Source organism: Schistocerca americana, chromosome 7 (genome assembly GCF_021461395.2).
Source record: "Schistocerca americana isolate TAMUIC-IGC-003095 chromosome 7, iqSchAmer2.1, whole genome shotgun sequence".
Taxonomy (NCBI): domain Eukaryota; kingdom Metazoa; phylum Arthropoda; class Insecta; order Orthoptera; family Acrididae; genus Schistocerca; species Schistocerca americana.
The window spans coordinates 146933737-146950195 of record NC_060125.1 but is presented as its reverse complement, the minus strand read 5'-3'; the positions used below and the strand labels follow the sequence as shown (position 1 = coordinate 146950195).

Below are 16459 nucleotides of genomic sequence, written 5' to 3'. Positions count from 1 at the left end.
TCAGTTGTTTCTCTACGTCAAGTGTGCTTATTACTACGTGGTCCATGCGGGAGTCTGTCCTATAGTCAAAAGACGGTAAGTTTGTACGATTCTGCAATTTCGTCAACGTGACATTTAAAACTTCAGCTTTTGTTTTGCTATTGTCAACTGCCAAACCAGACGGGTCAACAAGGGACTGAAAGGAAGCCTTAAATCCTTTTAGTGAATTTGCGTACTACCAGAATTTTCTCGGATTCTCTGCCAGACCTTTTGCAAATCTGTGACGTTAGTAGTTGTTGTATGCTTCGCGCACACATATTTTCATAGACGCACGAATCTTCGCTTGTCGTCATTTATGCGTTTCCTGTTGAACCGAGAGTGTAACAGCCTCTGCTTCCTCTCCATCCACCGGATTTCCTTAATAAACCATGACTGGTTTCTTCCATCCTTTATCCACTTACTAGGCACATAACTATCCGGACCACGATTTAAAATCTGCTTAAAATTTGCCCGTAATTCCTCTACATCCATCTCACTGGAACTAAGTGATGTCAATTCACTGTCTAAAGTGTGATATTCATAATTGCTTATCAGCTCTCTCTAGCATAAACACTCTTCAGGCCTCCTTGACTGACTTATTAACTATCTTAATCATAGTTCTATAATGAGATCATGATAGCTAATATCCATTTCTATACTGACATTGTACTTTTAGCAGGGATATGTATCCCTTCTGTCTGTTTGTAGCGAAGGAGTGAAGGGCGTTTTGCAAGGTGTCTGTTGGCTAGTCAGATGTTCAGGAAAATGTTCAGTAGTCTCTGAAAGTTCGTACATACTTCGACTGATTTACTCTTGTTACCCATAAATTAACTGCTGTCCAGAAAATACGAGATTACGTAGCCTTATGTGCCTGCTAAATGATAGCTATAAATATAGAATTGTAGTTCACAACAATAGAAGAATTTAACTGTTTCTGGCTCAGTTTTCACAATAAAACTCACTAAGTCGTTTCATTCGTTCGCTCACTTTCTTAGGAAAACTTACTCTTTCTTGTTTTTCGCCTCTTACTCACCTTTTATCTAGCGAATGAAAGAAAATTAACTTAATATTTTCTGAAAACAGTGAATATAAGGAAAAAAATTCGACTTTAAAGAAATAAGGCGAATGAAAATATTGAAAATCTCAATTACTAATTAATCGCAAATATCTGGCTGCTAAAATAATTTCAAATTCACTATCGAGAAGTAAGTGCGTACGTCGAGCGCCATGGTAGCTAGTTACATGAAAGAGCTATTTGACGTATTAATTTACATTTTTGTCACCAAGTGCAAAACGTTCCCCATCAAACAGCTTCCACTCGTTTAGAGTTTCCGGCCTCTGATCCTGTGCACACGGCTCAGGACGAAGATTAGCTTCAGGGTTAACTGAAGTGCTTCATTTTTCCCCGGTCGTTATTGAGTGCACAGGCGAGGATAGAAAACGTATTGTCAAATGGCTAACTCTATCCACATTTATGACGCACTTACAACTCCGTCAGATTTATGGCACAGTCCTTCAGTCGACATACTCATGTAAAGTTTGACAGGGAAAACAGGTCGTCAGTTTGTATACATAGTTGGTATTCAAGAGACGGAGTTGATTCAAATTAAGTCATTTTCATCAGTTTATTTTGGATGTAAAGAAATTATTTTCCTTAACATTATTGTATTTTATTTGATGGGATGAGACGTAACCATCTGTTACACATTTCAAACATGCAACTACATACTGCATTTATTAACGAACCAGGTCTCTAATCTCTAATTATGAAATCAAAAATGAAGCAAGCTGAAAAATTTCAAGATTGGGCTTGTGATGAAGTTTTGACTTCAGTAAGGAAACACACTGAATATAAATAGCAAATGGCTACAGAAGAAAAAGAACAAAAAAATGAACAACTTCCAATCGAATTTGAAATTAAATTAACAATCGAAGGAAAAGAACAATGTATTGGAAAACTAGAAGAAGAAAAGTGTAAGAATAAAAACTAAGACAAGTAAACCAAACAGGTAAAATAATACTCTACTTCACTTTCAGCTAACGCAGTTTCAGCTACTATTTGAAAAAATTTAATTTTGTATTTTTTAATAATAATTTTGAATCTCTAATTGTAGTTGCTTTTACACAATTCAAATGTCTTTTAGCGCTATAAGTGGATGCAGAAAATAAAATGTGTGCTACAAATAAAAAATATTTGATAAAAGAGCTTCTGGGAAATAAAACAAAACCAACTAGCGAGAGACTTGGCTTATGGTTACTTACAGATGACATAAATAATAATAATAATCTTATTACAAACACTGAGGATATTGATTATACAAAACAGGAAAAAATAGAATTTTTACCAGTTAAATAATCATTCTGAGATAATTTTATGATAGCTAAAATTACAGCTTTAATACACTGTCCGAAAGATGTAGGTGAAAAAAATTTTTAGTTAAGAGAGAGGTATGCAGATCATTTAACACTTGCTTGACAGGAGCACTTTCTAAATTTTGTTGTGTTAGACATGCTGTTAAAGCTAAGTTACCTCTTGCCTGAGATTCGAATATAAAAACATCTAAAGAGGCTAAACAAGTTATTAATGCAGATATGGATATTATAAGAAATAAATATATTAACCCAGCTATTATTCCTTACAAGAAAGAATTATCAGATGCCAAGACTGTTGCAGTATTAAAAGAACTTCATAAAGAACACTGTTTTAATTACATTTAGACGTAACACAAGATTTTGCTCTAATTTTTAACAAAAATCTGCAAAAATTAAACAAGTAATTTTCATTTTCATATTCATGTAAAACAACAACAATAATTCTGTAGGAAAAGACTGCTTAACATGGGTAAATCGTAACTACAGAGTGAAAATCTGAAACAAATTCATCTGGTAGTTAACAAGTCCAGCAGTTATGATGATGTTTGATTTGTGGGCAACTCAACTGTATGGTTATCAGCGCCCTTGCACATTCCCAGTCTGTGCACAGTCCAATCGAGTCACTTTCACGAATGATGATGGTATGATGAGGACAACACAAACACCCTGCCCCCAGGCAGAGAAAATCCCCAACCCAGACAGGAATGTAACCTGGGACCTGGTGATCCAGAGGTAGCAACGCAAGCCACTAGACCATGAACAGCGGACGTCCAGGAGCTAAGAAACATCTAGGCAATCACATCATAGATTTTTAAATTGTCGTCAGTAGATTAAAGAAAACATATGCTTCTAAATTAGCTAAAGAAAATAGAATTACAAGACAGGAAGGAAGAATTTACAATTATATTAACCCAGATTCCCCAAAAAGAACAAGAATTCGATCCGTTAACAGGCTGTTTAGAATTAATAGCAAATAACAGCAAATATTTTGAGAATGGTCCTTTTTATTCTGTTTCATTGTCCAAAATATGGTAAAAATTAACACATTCGTTACCAAATACTTGTTGTCTACTGCAATATGTCTGTTGCAGTAGCAAAAATGCGAAAAAATTGACATCAATACAATTAAAAATGGGAAAAGGTAATAAAGAAGAAAGCGAAAAATTGATTAAATTCATTTTATGTGATTTTTGCCATTAACTGTATAGAAATTTTCGAAGAGACAGAGAATGTAATTTCTGTGAAAGGAACATGCTTTATAAAATCTGGAGATAGATATTGCTCTAAATCTAATAGCTCATATTCGGCAATATCCAAAGAAATAAATATCGAATAATTTGCATTAATAAAAACAAATAATATTATCCCATTTGTGTGTAGAAGAAGAATGAATGTCCACAGCAAACTTTATCCATATACAATTAAAGAAATTAAAAAAAAACTAATATGATATATTTAGATTCTACTAGGAAACGAGAACAAGAATGAGAAAACGTAAGCACACAAGAAAGAAAACTGGAATATTTGGGTGATATATAGTCTTTAAAGGGAGAACACAAGAATATTCTGCAGAAGGAACAAAAAATGATAGAAAGCGAAGAACAAATAAAAAATTATTTTAAACAACAATGGATACATTTTCCCACAATGGAGTTTATACAATTTACGGTTATGTGATAAAGATAAAAATAAGTTTATATATGTATGGTTACTGAGTGAACATAATGGCAAGTCATTTATATATGTTATTAAAGGTTCCAATAAAAACAAATTTATTGAAATGAAGAAAGCAATAATCTCAAAGAAAGAAGGATTCGTTCATATTTCATCTAGTAGTCTTCGACCAGAATTAGAAATTTTGTACTGTCCCAAGTAAGAACCAACATCTTCTGGTTGATTACGTTTAATGCTAAATGTTTATATTTAACGTGAAATTGTGACCAGGTCTTACCTCAATAAATATGAACAATTGAGAGTTCATAAAAATCTCATGGCTGTTAAACAAGAAATAAAGAGGAGAATTTTAGATAAATAAGTCCTAGAGGATATCCTTATTTTCACATTTTTCAGAATATATTAAGCTTTTTGCTTACTTTCGCTTTTTCAGAAAAAAGTCAAGTTTTTATCGTAACAAAGGTGAGCTATAGGTGAAACAATTTGGAAGATTAGAAGAACTTGGTTGGTTCTGGGTAAGTTTTCCTAAGAAAGTTAATGAACGAGTGAAACGAGTGAATGAACTTTCTTCGGAAAACTTACCTAGAACCGATTAAATTCTGCCACTCACAACCATACAGTACAATATAAATTCGACTATTACTAATTGACCACTATTCACTCCTACCTTACGTTGGGCATGAGACTGGCCTCTTCCCTGGCTGGTTAAATTTAAGAACTGTGATTCCACTCAGCTTTAAACTGTTGTCAAAAATTAATATTTATTTAAAAATACCGGTTTCTGACAGCAGTTTACAGTCGCAGCGGGACAACGATTTTCTATTGCAACAACTTCATAGCGGTAATGGAAAGGAAACTGCCGATAATCATTTACCTATTTTATATTCTGTGATGGAAAAATTGCTGTATGTTGCCGTTTTCAGTGCTGATACATATCAAAAAGTTTCTCTGTTGGTCACAGTTCGACAGGGCTAACCAATATTACGAATTGCGTTCCTGTCAAAAACTGCTTGCACCGGTGAATTTATTGACAGCTGTAAAAAATGGTAACAAACGATAATATTTTTTGGCAAGATTTCCATTCTTTAGCTTTTAGTAGCTGTTGATAATGATTACAGGATGGTGAGTTTAGAATGAAGTATGTACACACTATGCACAACTGAAATTCTTTCAATGGTAATAATTTCAAATTTTAAAGCTATAATTTCGCGGCACCTTAAACTACTGTAACGAATTAAAATACTTATTATAATAACTATTAATAATAATTTATAATACGTATTAAATATTTATTTTTAATGATAATTTATGGTTATTTGTATTTTGATTTATATGATTATTACGATTACTCATAAAAATTTTAATAATAATTACGACTATAATAATTACACTAACTATAATAAAAGTTGTAAAAATTACAGTAACTACAATGTGAGGGTCAGTAGACGCTATTGCTGGTATATATGACTCAGTGCAAGGTTTTTCGGAAGTCCATTCCTCTTCACCAGGTAATGTGGAAGAAGGGAGATCTCCAGCAGAATATTCGCAGATGACCAGCAGTTCTGGCCGAGCCTGCTTGAACTGCGTCTTTATGGACTGGCAGTGGAGATCTCGATTACCCGCCAGAGAGAGAACCTTCAGGGCTGTCATCCCCTCCACGGTAGTAATGTCCATGGTGGCAAGGTTGCAGTTGTCCAGGTACAGACGTTCCACGGAAGAGCTGACCAGTCGTGGCAGGTGACGGAGGCTGGGGTTATCCTCCAAGTTTACGGTTTTTAAAAATTTGTTACAGGTGAAACTCAAGTCGTCTAGCTTATCCAACCTGAAACAAGAAATGTGCGAAAATTTAGTTGACCGCTGCGGTGCTGCTTATCAAATCACCGGATATTCGAGTAAAACAATGCCGGTATAGTTCAATACTGCATACCAATGTAGCTGCTGAAGATTAACTAAACTGATTCAAATGGGAGATGCAGGTAGTGGATCAACAGCGCTTTGTGTATTAGTACTGAACTCATCTCTTCCTGTTCTCTGAGTATGTGTTACACTGAGTGTATTTTAGACAGTATAACTTGCTGCGCTTGTACCCCTTCCTGCCGTTTGTCGATTTCACTGTCCCTTTCGATATTTAATAAAATTATCACACGTCTTAGAAAATATCATACACAACTCTCCGCCTTTCTTCACGACATCTTTCATTGACCTCATTCCACTCTTGGCACTTTAACACTAAATTCGCCCTTTGCCTCCCAATCTGCACTTTGCTCATCATCTTAAAGAAGAGGTGGCTAGTATGAATGTACTGTCGACTTCTTGATCTTTTAGACGCAGAACACAAACTCTCAATGGAGAAGATAGAGAGTCAGGTCTCTGTATAAAGAACCACCCTCGTACATGTCTCATGTGATGCATGAAAGCTACGGAATGGCTGGGCACTGTGTAAACAATTATTTCTACGGAAAAAAAAGAAGATGACGGTTTTGAAGGAGATTTAATGTAGTTAAATTTTGTACTGGGATATGTCTCCTCTGGACGCCATGGTTTTCGAGTTATTCAAGAAAAACGCATTTGAAGGACTCTCTTGTAAATTTTTCTTGACTAATTAGAAAACTATGACCTCTAGCAAAAATCTATTCGTCTACCAAATTTAACTACACTAAATTTATTACAAAAAGTTCCCATTCATTTTATTTCTGTAGGACCAAGGGTTTGTGTGTAGTGAGTTAGAGAATATGAAAATTTGTGCTTTGTTTTGGAAGGTGATGTGCGATGGATAAAACCCATATATAGGGGCAGTCATCCTGTACAGGTAGACAGATAAATTTGTAGATATTACCTCTCATCAATGAGTAACATACTGAGGAGGGCTGACTGGAGTGTGCAGAGATGTTGATCTCATTTTAAACAAAACAATAATATGACTTAAATTGTGAAGTATTATCCTCTAAAAACTATTTTTCAAAGCAATAAACTTTTTATAACAACTGTTCAAAGTCTTTTTCGGTGCAACCACTTTTTTCTAATAAATTATCAGTAAAGTGATAGAGGAGAGTATAGAATTGTGAACAACTCACTAACTACAGAGAGCTTAGAAGAGGTAGCCTAAAAACAATATCAGTAGAGTTTTCAGAAGATTTCTACTTCAACTCAGCAATGGTCGAAATGATGTGAATGAATTAGTTTCTTCGTTTCTAAATCAGCTGTAACTTTACAAGATTCTAAGTGCATTCACGTATGACAAATAATTTTGGAGATATTGGTTCTTTTAGCTAGAAGTCTATGAAACAAATATTGCAGAACTAGAAATTGTAAAATCCTATTACTCGTATTACAGTGTTAATGTGTGTTATTATTTGTAACACATAATGTATAGTATTTAGATGGTGCAGCAAGTTTACTTTCTCGCCTCACTCTCTAGCCTCAATTTCATTACATTTACTAATTGAAGAAAAGTTTCAGTACTTTAACGTTGTGCTTTTTGAGGTTTGATTAAAAAAAACAGGTTTCGAAATGTATATCTTGTGAACAAAAATGTGGTACTTAAACTTCGTGCTTTGTAAGATTCGGGGTTCAACAGCTAAAAGTAAAATTTTTATAGGATTCCTTTGTTGTCTGTCTATCCGTCCGACTTTTAATATCCCCTTTTTCTCAGGAACGTGTAAACGTATCAAGTAGAAATTTATCTCACAGACGTCATTTTGACATTCATCAAAACTCATAGGGTATTTTTCATTGATCTAGATCATGAAATTCACAGTATATCCAAAGAAAAAATTCGAAAACTATACATTTACATCTCATGAAACATTGTTTTGCCCTTTTTTATCTGCCTCTCTTCCTTTTCGTACGTCTGCTAAGACTCTTTTTTTAAGGAACAGCTAGATTTATCAAGGTGAAATTCGTGTCACATACTAAGATCTATAGGGCCTTGGCGGTGCAAGAAATATAAGCTTCTAGGTCCTAAAGTCCTAAGGTCACATATTCTGATTCCCATCAAAACCTCTAGGATACTTCCCGTTGGCCTAGTATCGTGAAATTTAAGAATAAGCAAGAATTCACAGTATAAGTAAAGGAAAAAATTCGAAAATCGTTCACCTGTATTTATGGAGCAAGAAAAAATATTATTTTGCCTTTTTTCATCAGTCTGCTTGTTTGTCTGTCCGTCTGTTAGGACCCCTTTGTCTGCAAGCAGTTTGGCGAATCATGTTCAAATTTATGTCATATAATACGATTATTGTCCCTAGGCGGTGTACGATATTTAAGTTTCTAAGGCAATTCAGTAAAATGATTCGTGCATTTGTGTCACATACATCGATACTAGAAAACTCACTCATCAAACTCTGTAGGGTACTTCACATTGACATAGGGAATCATGCATTTTGCCAAGACACACAATTTCTCACTACACGTAAAGGAAAAAAACTCCAAAAATTATTAATCTGTAATTATATCACATGAAAAGAATATTTCTTTCATAATTTTTATCTATAAGTTTGTCTGTGCGTCTGTTAAGATCACTCTTTCCTGGAACAGATTGGCGTATCACGTTCAAATTTGTGTCACATACTAAAGTCTTCGATCCCTTGGCGGTATAAAATATTTAAGCTCCCAAGCCAATTTAATCAAAAGATTCGGCCATTTATATCACAATTTTGAAACTCACAAACCCACATATCGAAACATAGGGTATTTCTCGTTGACCTATAAACATGAATCTTACCAGCAAGCAAGGTTTCACAGTACAGGTAAAGGAAGAATCGGGAAATTGTTGATATGTAGTTATATAATACGAAGAAATATTTTTTTTGTCACTTCTGGCTGTATATCTGTTTGTATGTCCGTTTGTTAAGACCGCTTTTTCTCGTCGACAAGCAGGATTGGCAAATACAAATGAATGTCATTTACTAAGGTGCACAGTCACTTGGCTGTGTAAAAATGTTTAAGCTTCTAAGTCAATGCAATCAAAAGATTTGGCCGTTTATGTGACAAATTTTGCTACACACAGACTCACTAATCAAAACCTCCAGGTTATCTCCCGTTGATGTAGAAACATGAAATTTGGTAAGAAGCAAGGTTTGGCAGCACAAGCAAAGTACAAAAATCTGGAGATCATTCAAATATAATTGTATCAAATAAAAAATATCTTTTCGGCATTGGAACATACATTGCATTCATCATTCGTCGGAAGCATAACAGACGAACATAATTGCTTGCAAACATAACATGTTCGTTTGTTATGCTTCTGACGGATGATGAATGCAATGTATTTTCCAATCTAGATATACATATATATCTATATTCCGCAAGCCGTCTGACGGTGAGTGGCGGAGGGTACCTCGAGTACCTCTATCGGTTTTCCCTTCTATTCCAGTCTCGTACTGTTCGTGGAAAGAAAGATTGTCGGTATGCCTCTGTGTGGGCTCTAATCTCTCTGATTTTATCCTCATGGCCTCTTCACGAGATATACGTAGGAGGGAGCAATATACTGCTTGACTCCTCGGTGAAGGTATGTTTTCGAAACTTCAATAAAATCCCGTCTGAGCGTCTCTCTTTCAGACTCTTCCACTGGCGTCTATCTATCATCTCCGTAACGCTTTCGCGATTACTAAATGATCTCGTAACGAAGAGCGCTGCTCTCCGTTGGATCTTCTCTATCTCTTCCATCAACCCTATCTGGTACAGATCCCACACCGGTGAGCAGTATTCAAGCAGTGGGCGAACAAGTATACTGTAACCTACTTCCTTCTTCTTCGGAATGCATTTTCTTAGGATTCTTCCAACGAATCTAGGTCTGGCATCTGCCTTGCCGACGACTAATTTTATATGGTCATTCTACACTACTGGCCATTAAAATTGCTACACCACGAAGATGACGTGCTACAGACGCGAAATTTAACCGACAGGAAGAAGATGCTGTGATATACAAATGATTAGCTTTTCAGAGCATTCACCCAAGGTTGGCGCCGGTGGTGACACCTAGAACGTGCTGACATGAGGAAGTTTCCAACCGATTTCTCATACACAAACAGCATTTTACAGACGTTGCCTAGTGAAACGTTGTTGTGATACCTCGTGTAAGGAGAAGAAATGTGTACCATCACGTTTCCGACTTCGATAAGGTCGGATTGTAGTCTATCGCGATTGCCCTTTATCATATCGCGACATTGCTGCTCGCTTAGGTCGAGATCCAATGACTGTTAGGAGAATATGGAATGGGTGGGTTCAGGAGGGTAATACGGAACGCCGTGCTGGATCCCAACGGCCTCGTACCACTAGCAGTCGAGATGACAGGCAGATTATCCGCATGGCTGTAACGGATCGTGCAGCCACGTCTCGATCCATGTGTCAACAGATGGGTACGTTTGCAAGACAACAACCATCTGCACGAATAGTTCGACGACGTTTGCAGCAGCGTGGACTATTAGTTCGGAGACCATGGCTGCAGTTACCCTTGACGCTGCATCACAGACAGGAGCGCCTGCGATGGTGTACTCGACGACGAACCTGGGTGCACGAATGGCAAAACGTCATTTTTCGGGTGAATCCAGGTTCTGTTTACAGCATCATGATGGTTGCGTCCGTGTTTGGCGACATCGCGGTGAACGCACATTCGTCATCGCTATACTGGCGTATCACCCGGCGTGATGGTATGGGGTGCCATTGGTTACACGTCTCGGTCACCTCTTGTTCGCATTGACGGCACTTGGAACAGTGAACGTTACATTTCAGATAAGTTTCGACCCGTGGCTCTACCCTTCATTCGATCCCTGCGAAACCCTTCATTTCAGCAGGATAATGCACGACCACATGTTGCAGGTCCTGTACGGGCGTTTCTGGAAGAAGAAAATGTTCGATTGTTGCCCTGGCCAGCACATTCTCCAGATCTCTCACCAACTGAAAACGTCTGGTCAATGGTGGCCGAGCAACTGGCTCGTCACAATACGCAGTCACTACTCTTGATGAACTGTGGTATTGTGTTGAAGCTGCATGGGCAGCTGTACCTGTTCACGCCATCCAAGCTCTATTTGACTCAATGTCCAGGCCCATCAAGGCCGTTATTACGGCCAGAGGTAGTTGTTCTGGGTACTGATCTCTCAGAATCTATGCAGCCAAACTGCGTGAAAATGTAATCACATGTCAGTTCTATTATAATATATTTGTCCAATGAATACAAGTTTATCATCTCCATTTCTTCTTGGTGTAGCAATTTTAAAGGCCAATAGTGTATTTTAGATCACTCCTAATGCCTACTCCCAGATAATTTATGGAATTAACTGCTTCCAGTTGCTGACCTGCTATATTATAGCTAAATGATAAAGGATATTTCTTTCTTTGTATTCGCAGCACAATACACTTGTCTACATTGAGATTCAATTGCCATTCCCTGCACAATGCGTCAATTCGTTGCAGATCCTCCTGCATTTCAGTACAATTTGCCATTGTTACAACCTCTCGATATACTACAGCATCATCCGCAAAAAGCCTCAGTGAACTTCCGATGTTATCCGCAAGGTCACTTATATATATTGGTAAGAGCAACGGTCCTACGACACTCCCCTGCGGCACACCTGAAATCACTCTTACATCGGGAGACTTCTCTGCACTGAGAATGACATGCTGCGTTCTGTTATCTAGGAACTCTTCAATCCAATCACACAATTGGTCTGATAGTCCATGTGGGGAACTGTATCAAACGCCTTGCGGAAGTCAAGAAACACGGCATCTACCTGGTAACCCGTGTCTGTGGCCCTCTGAGTCTCGTGGACGATTAGCGCAAGCTGGGTTTCACACTATCATCTTTTTCGAAACACATGCTGATTCCTACAGAGTAGATTTCTAGTCTCTAGAAAAATCATTATACTCGAACTTAATACGTGTTCCAAAATTCTACAACTGATCGACGTCCCATCTTGAAAACGGGGTTTACCTATGCCCTTTTCCAATCTTTTGGAACGCTACGCTCTTCTAGAGACCTACGGTACACCGCTGAAGAAGGGGGGCAAGTTCCTTCGCGTACTCTGTGTAAAATCGGACTGGTATCCCGTCAGGTCCAGCGGCCTTTCCTCTTTTGAGCGATTTTAATTGTTTTTCTATCCCTCTCTCATCTATTTCGATATCTGCCATTTGTCATCTGTGCGACAATCTAGAGAAGGAACTACAGTGCAGTCTTCCTCTGTGAAACAGCTTTGGAAAAAGACATTTAATATTTCGGCCTTTAGTCTGTCATCCTCTGTTTCAGTACCATTTCGGTCACAAAGTGTCTGGACATTTTGTTTTGATCCACCTACCGCATTGACATAAGACCAAAATTGCTTAGGATTTTCTAACAAGTCAGTACATAGAACTTTTTTTTCGAGTTCATTGAACGCCTCTCGCATAGCCCTCCTCACACTACATTTCGCTTCGCGTAATTTTGTTTGTCTGCAAGGCTTTAGCTATGTTTATGTTTGCTGTGAAGCAACATAATTACATTTTAACAGTCTCCAGATTTTTCTACTTTGCTTGTACTGTGAAACCTTGCTTCTTGCCAAATTTCATGTTTCTACATCAACGGGAGGTGACCTATAGATTTGGATTAGAGCATTTTCGAGTATCAAAATATGTGAAATATATATATATGGAACCCTCGGTGCATGAGTCCTACTTGCATTTGGGCACATTATTTATCGTAGATAAAAACTTATAGTATTTCCATAAAAAATACCGTCTGAGAGTCAGTGGTATGGCCACACTGAAAGAATATTTTGTGTGGATCCATAATGATCATTCAAATGCCACATTAAAGAAAGTGTTTGCAGATGGTAATACTCACCGGTTGCTGGACAAGTAGAGCTTTGTCAGCACCGGCAGGGTGCAGAAGGCGTGGGCTGCGACGCTGGATAGATTACCCTGAGCTACATACAGCGTCGTCAGCTGCGGAAACTCAAGGCCACGGAAGGTGGAGTTGTCCAGAGACGAGATGGCTGTACCCGTCAGGAGCAACATCTGCAGGCTGTTCTTCAGCAACCTCGGCACCTGCGTCACCCTCATACCAGAGCACTGCATTCCCTCATCCTTAAATTCCAGTGAAGGATACGGCTCGCACAACGAATTCGTTGTTGTGCAGCCCGAAGCACTCAGTAACACTAAGACCAGCAGTAGGGTCAATTTCCCGTTGTCCTGTGAACGATTGTGCTCGTTAGAGAAATAGTTTGATTCTGGTGTGCTGCAGGATCTATAAATTCGTCAACAATAGTGGAATATACACTAAATGATTAAACACTCATAAAAATTTCTAATTTTGTATCCGTGTTGTGGTCTAAAATATTACATATGTAAGAAATCGCATGTGTATCTATAGGTTCTAAACAATATTTTTGGATAAGCCGCAGGTTAAAACTGAAGAAATTGCGCACAAGCTAGGAAATTAAGATGATGGGACCTGGTTATTTTTTAGGATAAACTGCCAGTTAAAACTGAAGAAATTGCGCTTTAGGAAATTAAGATGATGAGACCTGGTTAAGTTGAAAGAACCAGGGAGTGAGGAACATAGCAGAATGGATACCCTTGAGGAATGAAATGTGAAAGCAATAACAGATCAAATAGATAAAAACACAAAGCCTTATGGAAATCTCTAGATAACGCACGAGACATTAAGATTAATTGACGAAAACATAAAATATATGAAAGCAGCACCTGAAGCACGGAAAAGTGAATGAAGAAGTCTGAAAAATCAAATTCACGGGAAGTGCATAATGAAAATCAGAGACGAATAAACGAGAAATGCAAGGATTTAGAAGCATAGACACCTAAGATAAAAGACAGAAACGGTCTGTATAAGGGACTTTTGGAGAAAAGAGAAGCATCTGTTTGCAAATGAAAAGCTGAAATGACAAACTACTCCTGAGCAAAGAATAGTGAAGTGAAAGATGGAAGGAATGTATCAAAGCTATGTACGAGAAAAATGAATTTGAAGGCATCATTGCTGATAAGGAAAAGGTAGTAGATGAAGATGTTAGGAGCTGTGATACTACGAGAAGCATTTGACAGGCAACTGAAACATCTAATTTGAAGCAAGGCCCTGCAGAAGACGACATACCCTCATAATTACTGACGTCCTTGTAAGAACCAGCGATGAAGTAACTGTTCCACCAGGGGATAACATATATGAGAGAGACAATGTACCCTCAGATTTCATGCAAGACGTAATAATTCCAAATCCAGTGCACTCACTTGATGAAAGGTGTGAATATTGCCATGAATTTAACAAGTAATTATTGGAAAATACTAACACGAATTATTTGTAGAAGGATAGAAAATCTAGAAGAGACTGACCTTGGGAAGATTATTTATAATTTTGTAGGAAAAGGAGGAACATGCAGTACTCAACCCTACAACTTAGCTTAGGGGATAGCTTAAGTTTATATTTAGAGCATTTGTAGAATTAGAGAAAAGTTTGGAGAGTGTTGACTGGAATACCATTTTGTAATTCTGAAGGTAGTGGAGGTAAAATACATAGAGAAATAGGCTATTTACAGCTTGTACAGTAACCAGACGGTCGTTATAAGAGTAGAAGGATATGGATGGGAATCAGTGATTGAGAAGAGAGTAAGGGATGATGGGAGACTATTCCAATGTTTCTCTACTGTACTTTGAGCAAGCAGTAAAGGAAATCAAGGGAAATTTGGAAACTGGCTTTAATTTGAAGCATAAACTCAACTTGTACCACAATGAGGCCTTTGTTTGACCCTTATCAGTTAAGTGAATTGCGAACAATTCTGAAACATAACATCTTGTTCATAGCGACATTATCGGCCCTTAAAGTAAGCTGAAGTATGCTGTAAACTAAAACAAAAATCGATTTATCATAAGAGAACTGACAGCGGTGAAACAGCAGCAAGTAATAAAGCTCAAGTTCTATATGAGCTCATCCAGACTTTGCAAAAGACCTTAGCCTTTCACGTGTAACACAGTGTGCCACAGCTCGCAGGTAATACTTAACAGTCAGCAACGAGATTACAGACCTGAAAAGTTGTTATTTCACTCACGGGATGGCTGACTCAGAACAACAACAGCTTTGAAGGCTTCGGCCGACAGTAGCAGTTCAGTTGCCAAAACAAGGTGAAAAGGCAGAATTTTTATTATTTGATAACGATTTGTGTCTAAGACATTCTATACTGTCAGCTTATCCAATGCATCGAACTAAGGTGATTCGATATTTTTTCAAGAGGAAGTCTCCGAAGGCTGGTTCAAATATTCTGCATTCGGAAGGACGTTGTGGCAGTTAACAGACAGAGGTTCATTTTTCTCAGTTATGCGTTAAACAATGAAAGAGAAATGTGAAAACTAACGACTATTTGATCATATGAAGCTGCCTGCGAATAACCTATTAGGCAACTTGTTTCTGACAAACTTAATAAGTCTTAAACTGACGTGGATCTGAAGGATCAACAAAATGTGTTACTGATGAAGGTCAAAAAAGTACTTACTATGAACATTGCTGATAATTAGCAGCACCACCCTTTAGAGGAGTCGACAGAGCTGCACTAACTGCTTCTCTGGTCGTTCCGCCTTAGATAACATTATCAGTTGTACGACTGGTTACGAATTGAGTCGAAGATCACCGAAAGCCGCTCTCTCGTAACAGATAAATTCTAGGGAACAACAAATGAAAGGAACTGGTAGTTACACATGGCCGGTTCACAATGCACTGGCATCACACGACGTATCGGAATAGTGCGCTATATCGAAATAGTAGGTAAAGAACCGTCTACAATAGTACAGTACAATTTTTTTTTTGACGTACCTCCATCCTCTTCTTACTCCGGCCTTGCAATTGTGAACAACCATTCTTCGGGCTGGTTTCTTTGATTTGGAATTACAGCCTCCACAAGACTGTTTCTTTGGTTAAGTATGAGACATCTTTGGTTTTATAATGATAAGGGTTTCTAAATGGTGGGAAGTGCTCCCTCAGAATGAAGTTGGCGATTATCTATACACAGATGAAATAAGTTAACAGTTCTTGATGACTTGCTTGATAAAACTATTTGAATATGGAACTGAATTCAAATAATTTTTAAAAAAGTAATTAAGAACGAAAGGAACCTTTTTACTGATAATAGATCCTCTTGGTTGAAACGTCCCGTTAGAAAAATTATACATGGCTGTGCTGACACACAGTATTTTTAGCGCAACGCAATCTGACTTTCAAAAATCCCTACAAAAGAATGGCCCTGACTAACATTAACCTATACCTTTCACAAATCACTTATCTCACCAAAAATCTTCGTTACTCGAACTACTGCAATACAGCGAGCGCCACTACTGCCAGCTAAATAAAAGATTCAAACTACGGAAGGCACTCACTACTGATAGGCCTAGTTAGCAAATGAAAGATTTTGATAGAGAACAAACA

The 16459-nt window shown here is 37.6% G+C and overlaps 1 protein-coding gene across 1 annotated transcript; it reads right to left on the bottom strand.

Annotated features, from left to right (window-relative positions):
* Window positions 1-1618: 1618 nt before the first annotated feature.
* LOC124622327 (toll-like receptor 8) lies at window positions 1619-15595 on the bottom strand. Its single transcript, XM_047148004.1, has 3 exons — window positions 15534-15595; window positions 12878-13224; window positions 1619-5887 (listed from the first exon to the last, which is right to left on the bottom strand). The coding sequence occupies exons 1-3, from the start codon at window positions 15540-15542 to the stop codon at window positions 5347-5349; spliced, it is 897 nt and encodes a 298-aa protein (XP_047003960.1). The 5' UTR covers window positions 15543-15595; the 3' UTR covers window positions 1619-5346.
* Window positions 15596-16459: the final 864 nt, after the last annotated feature.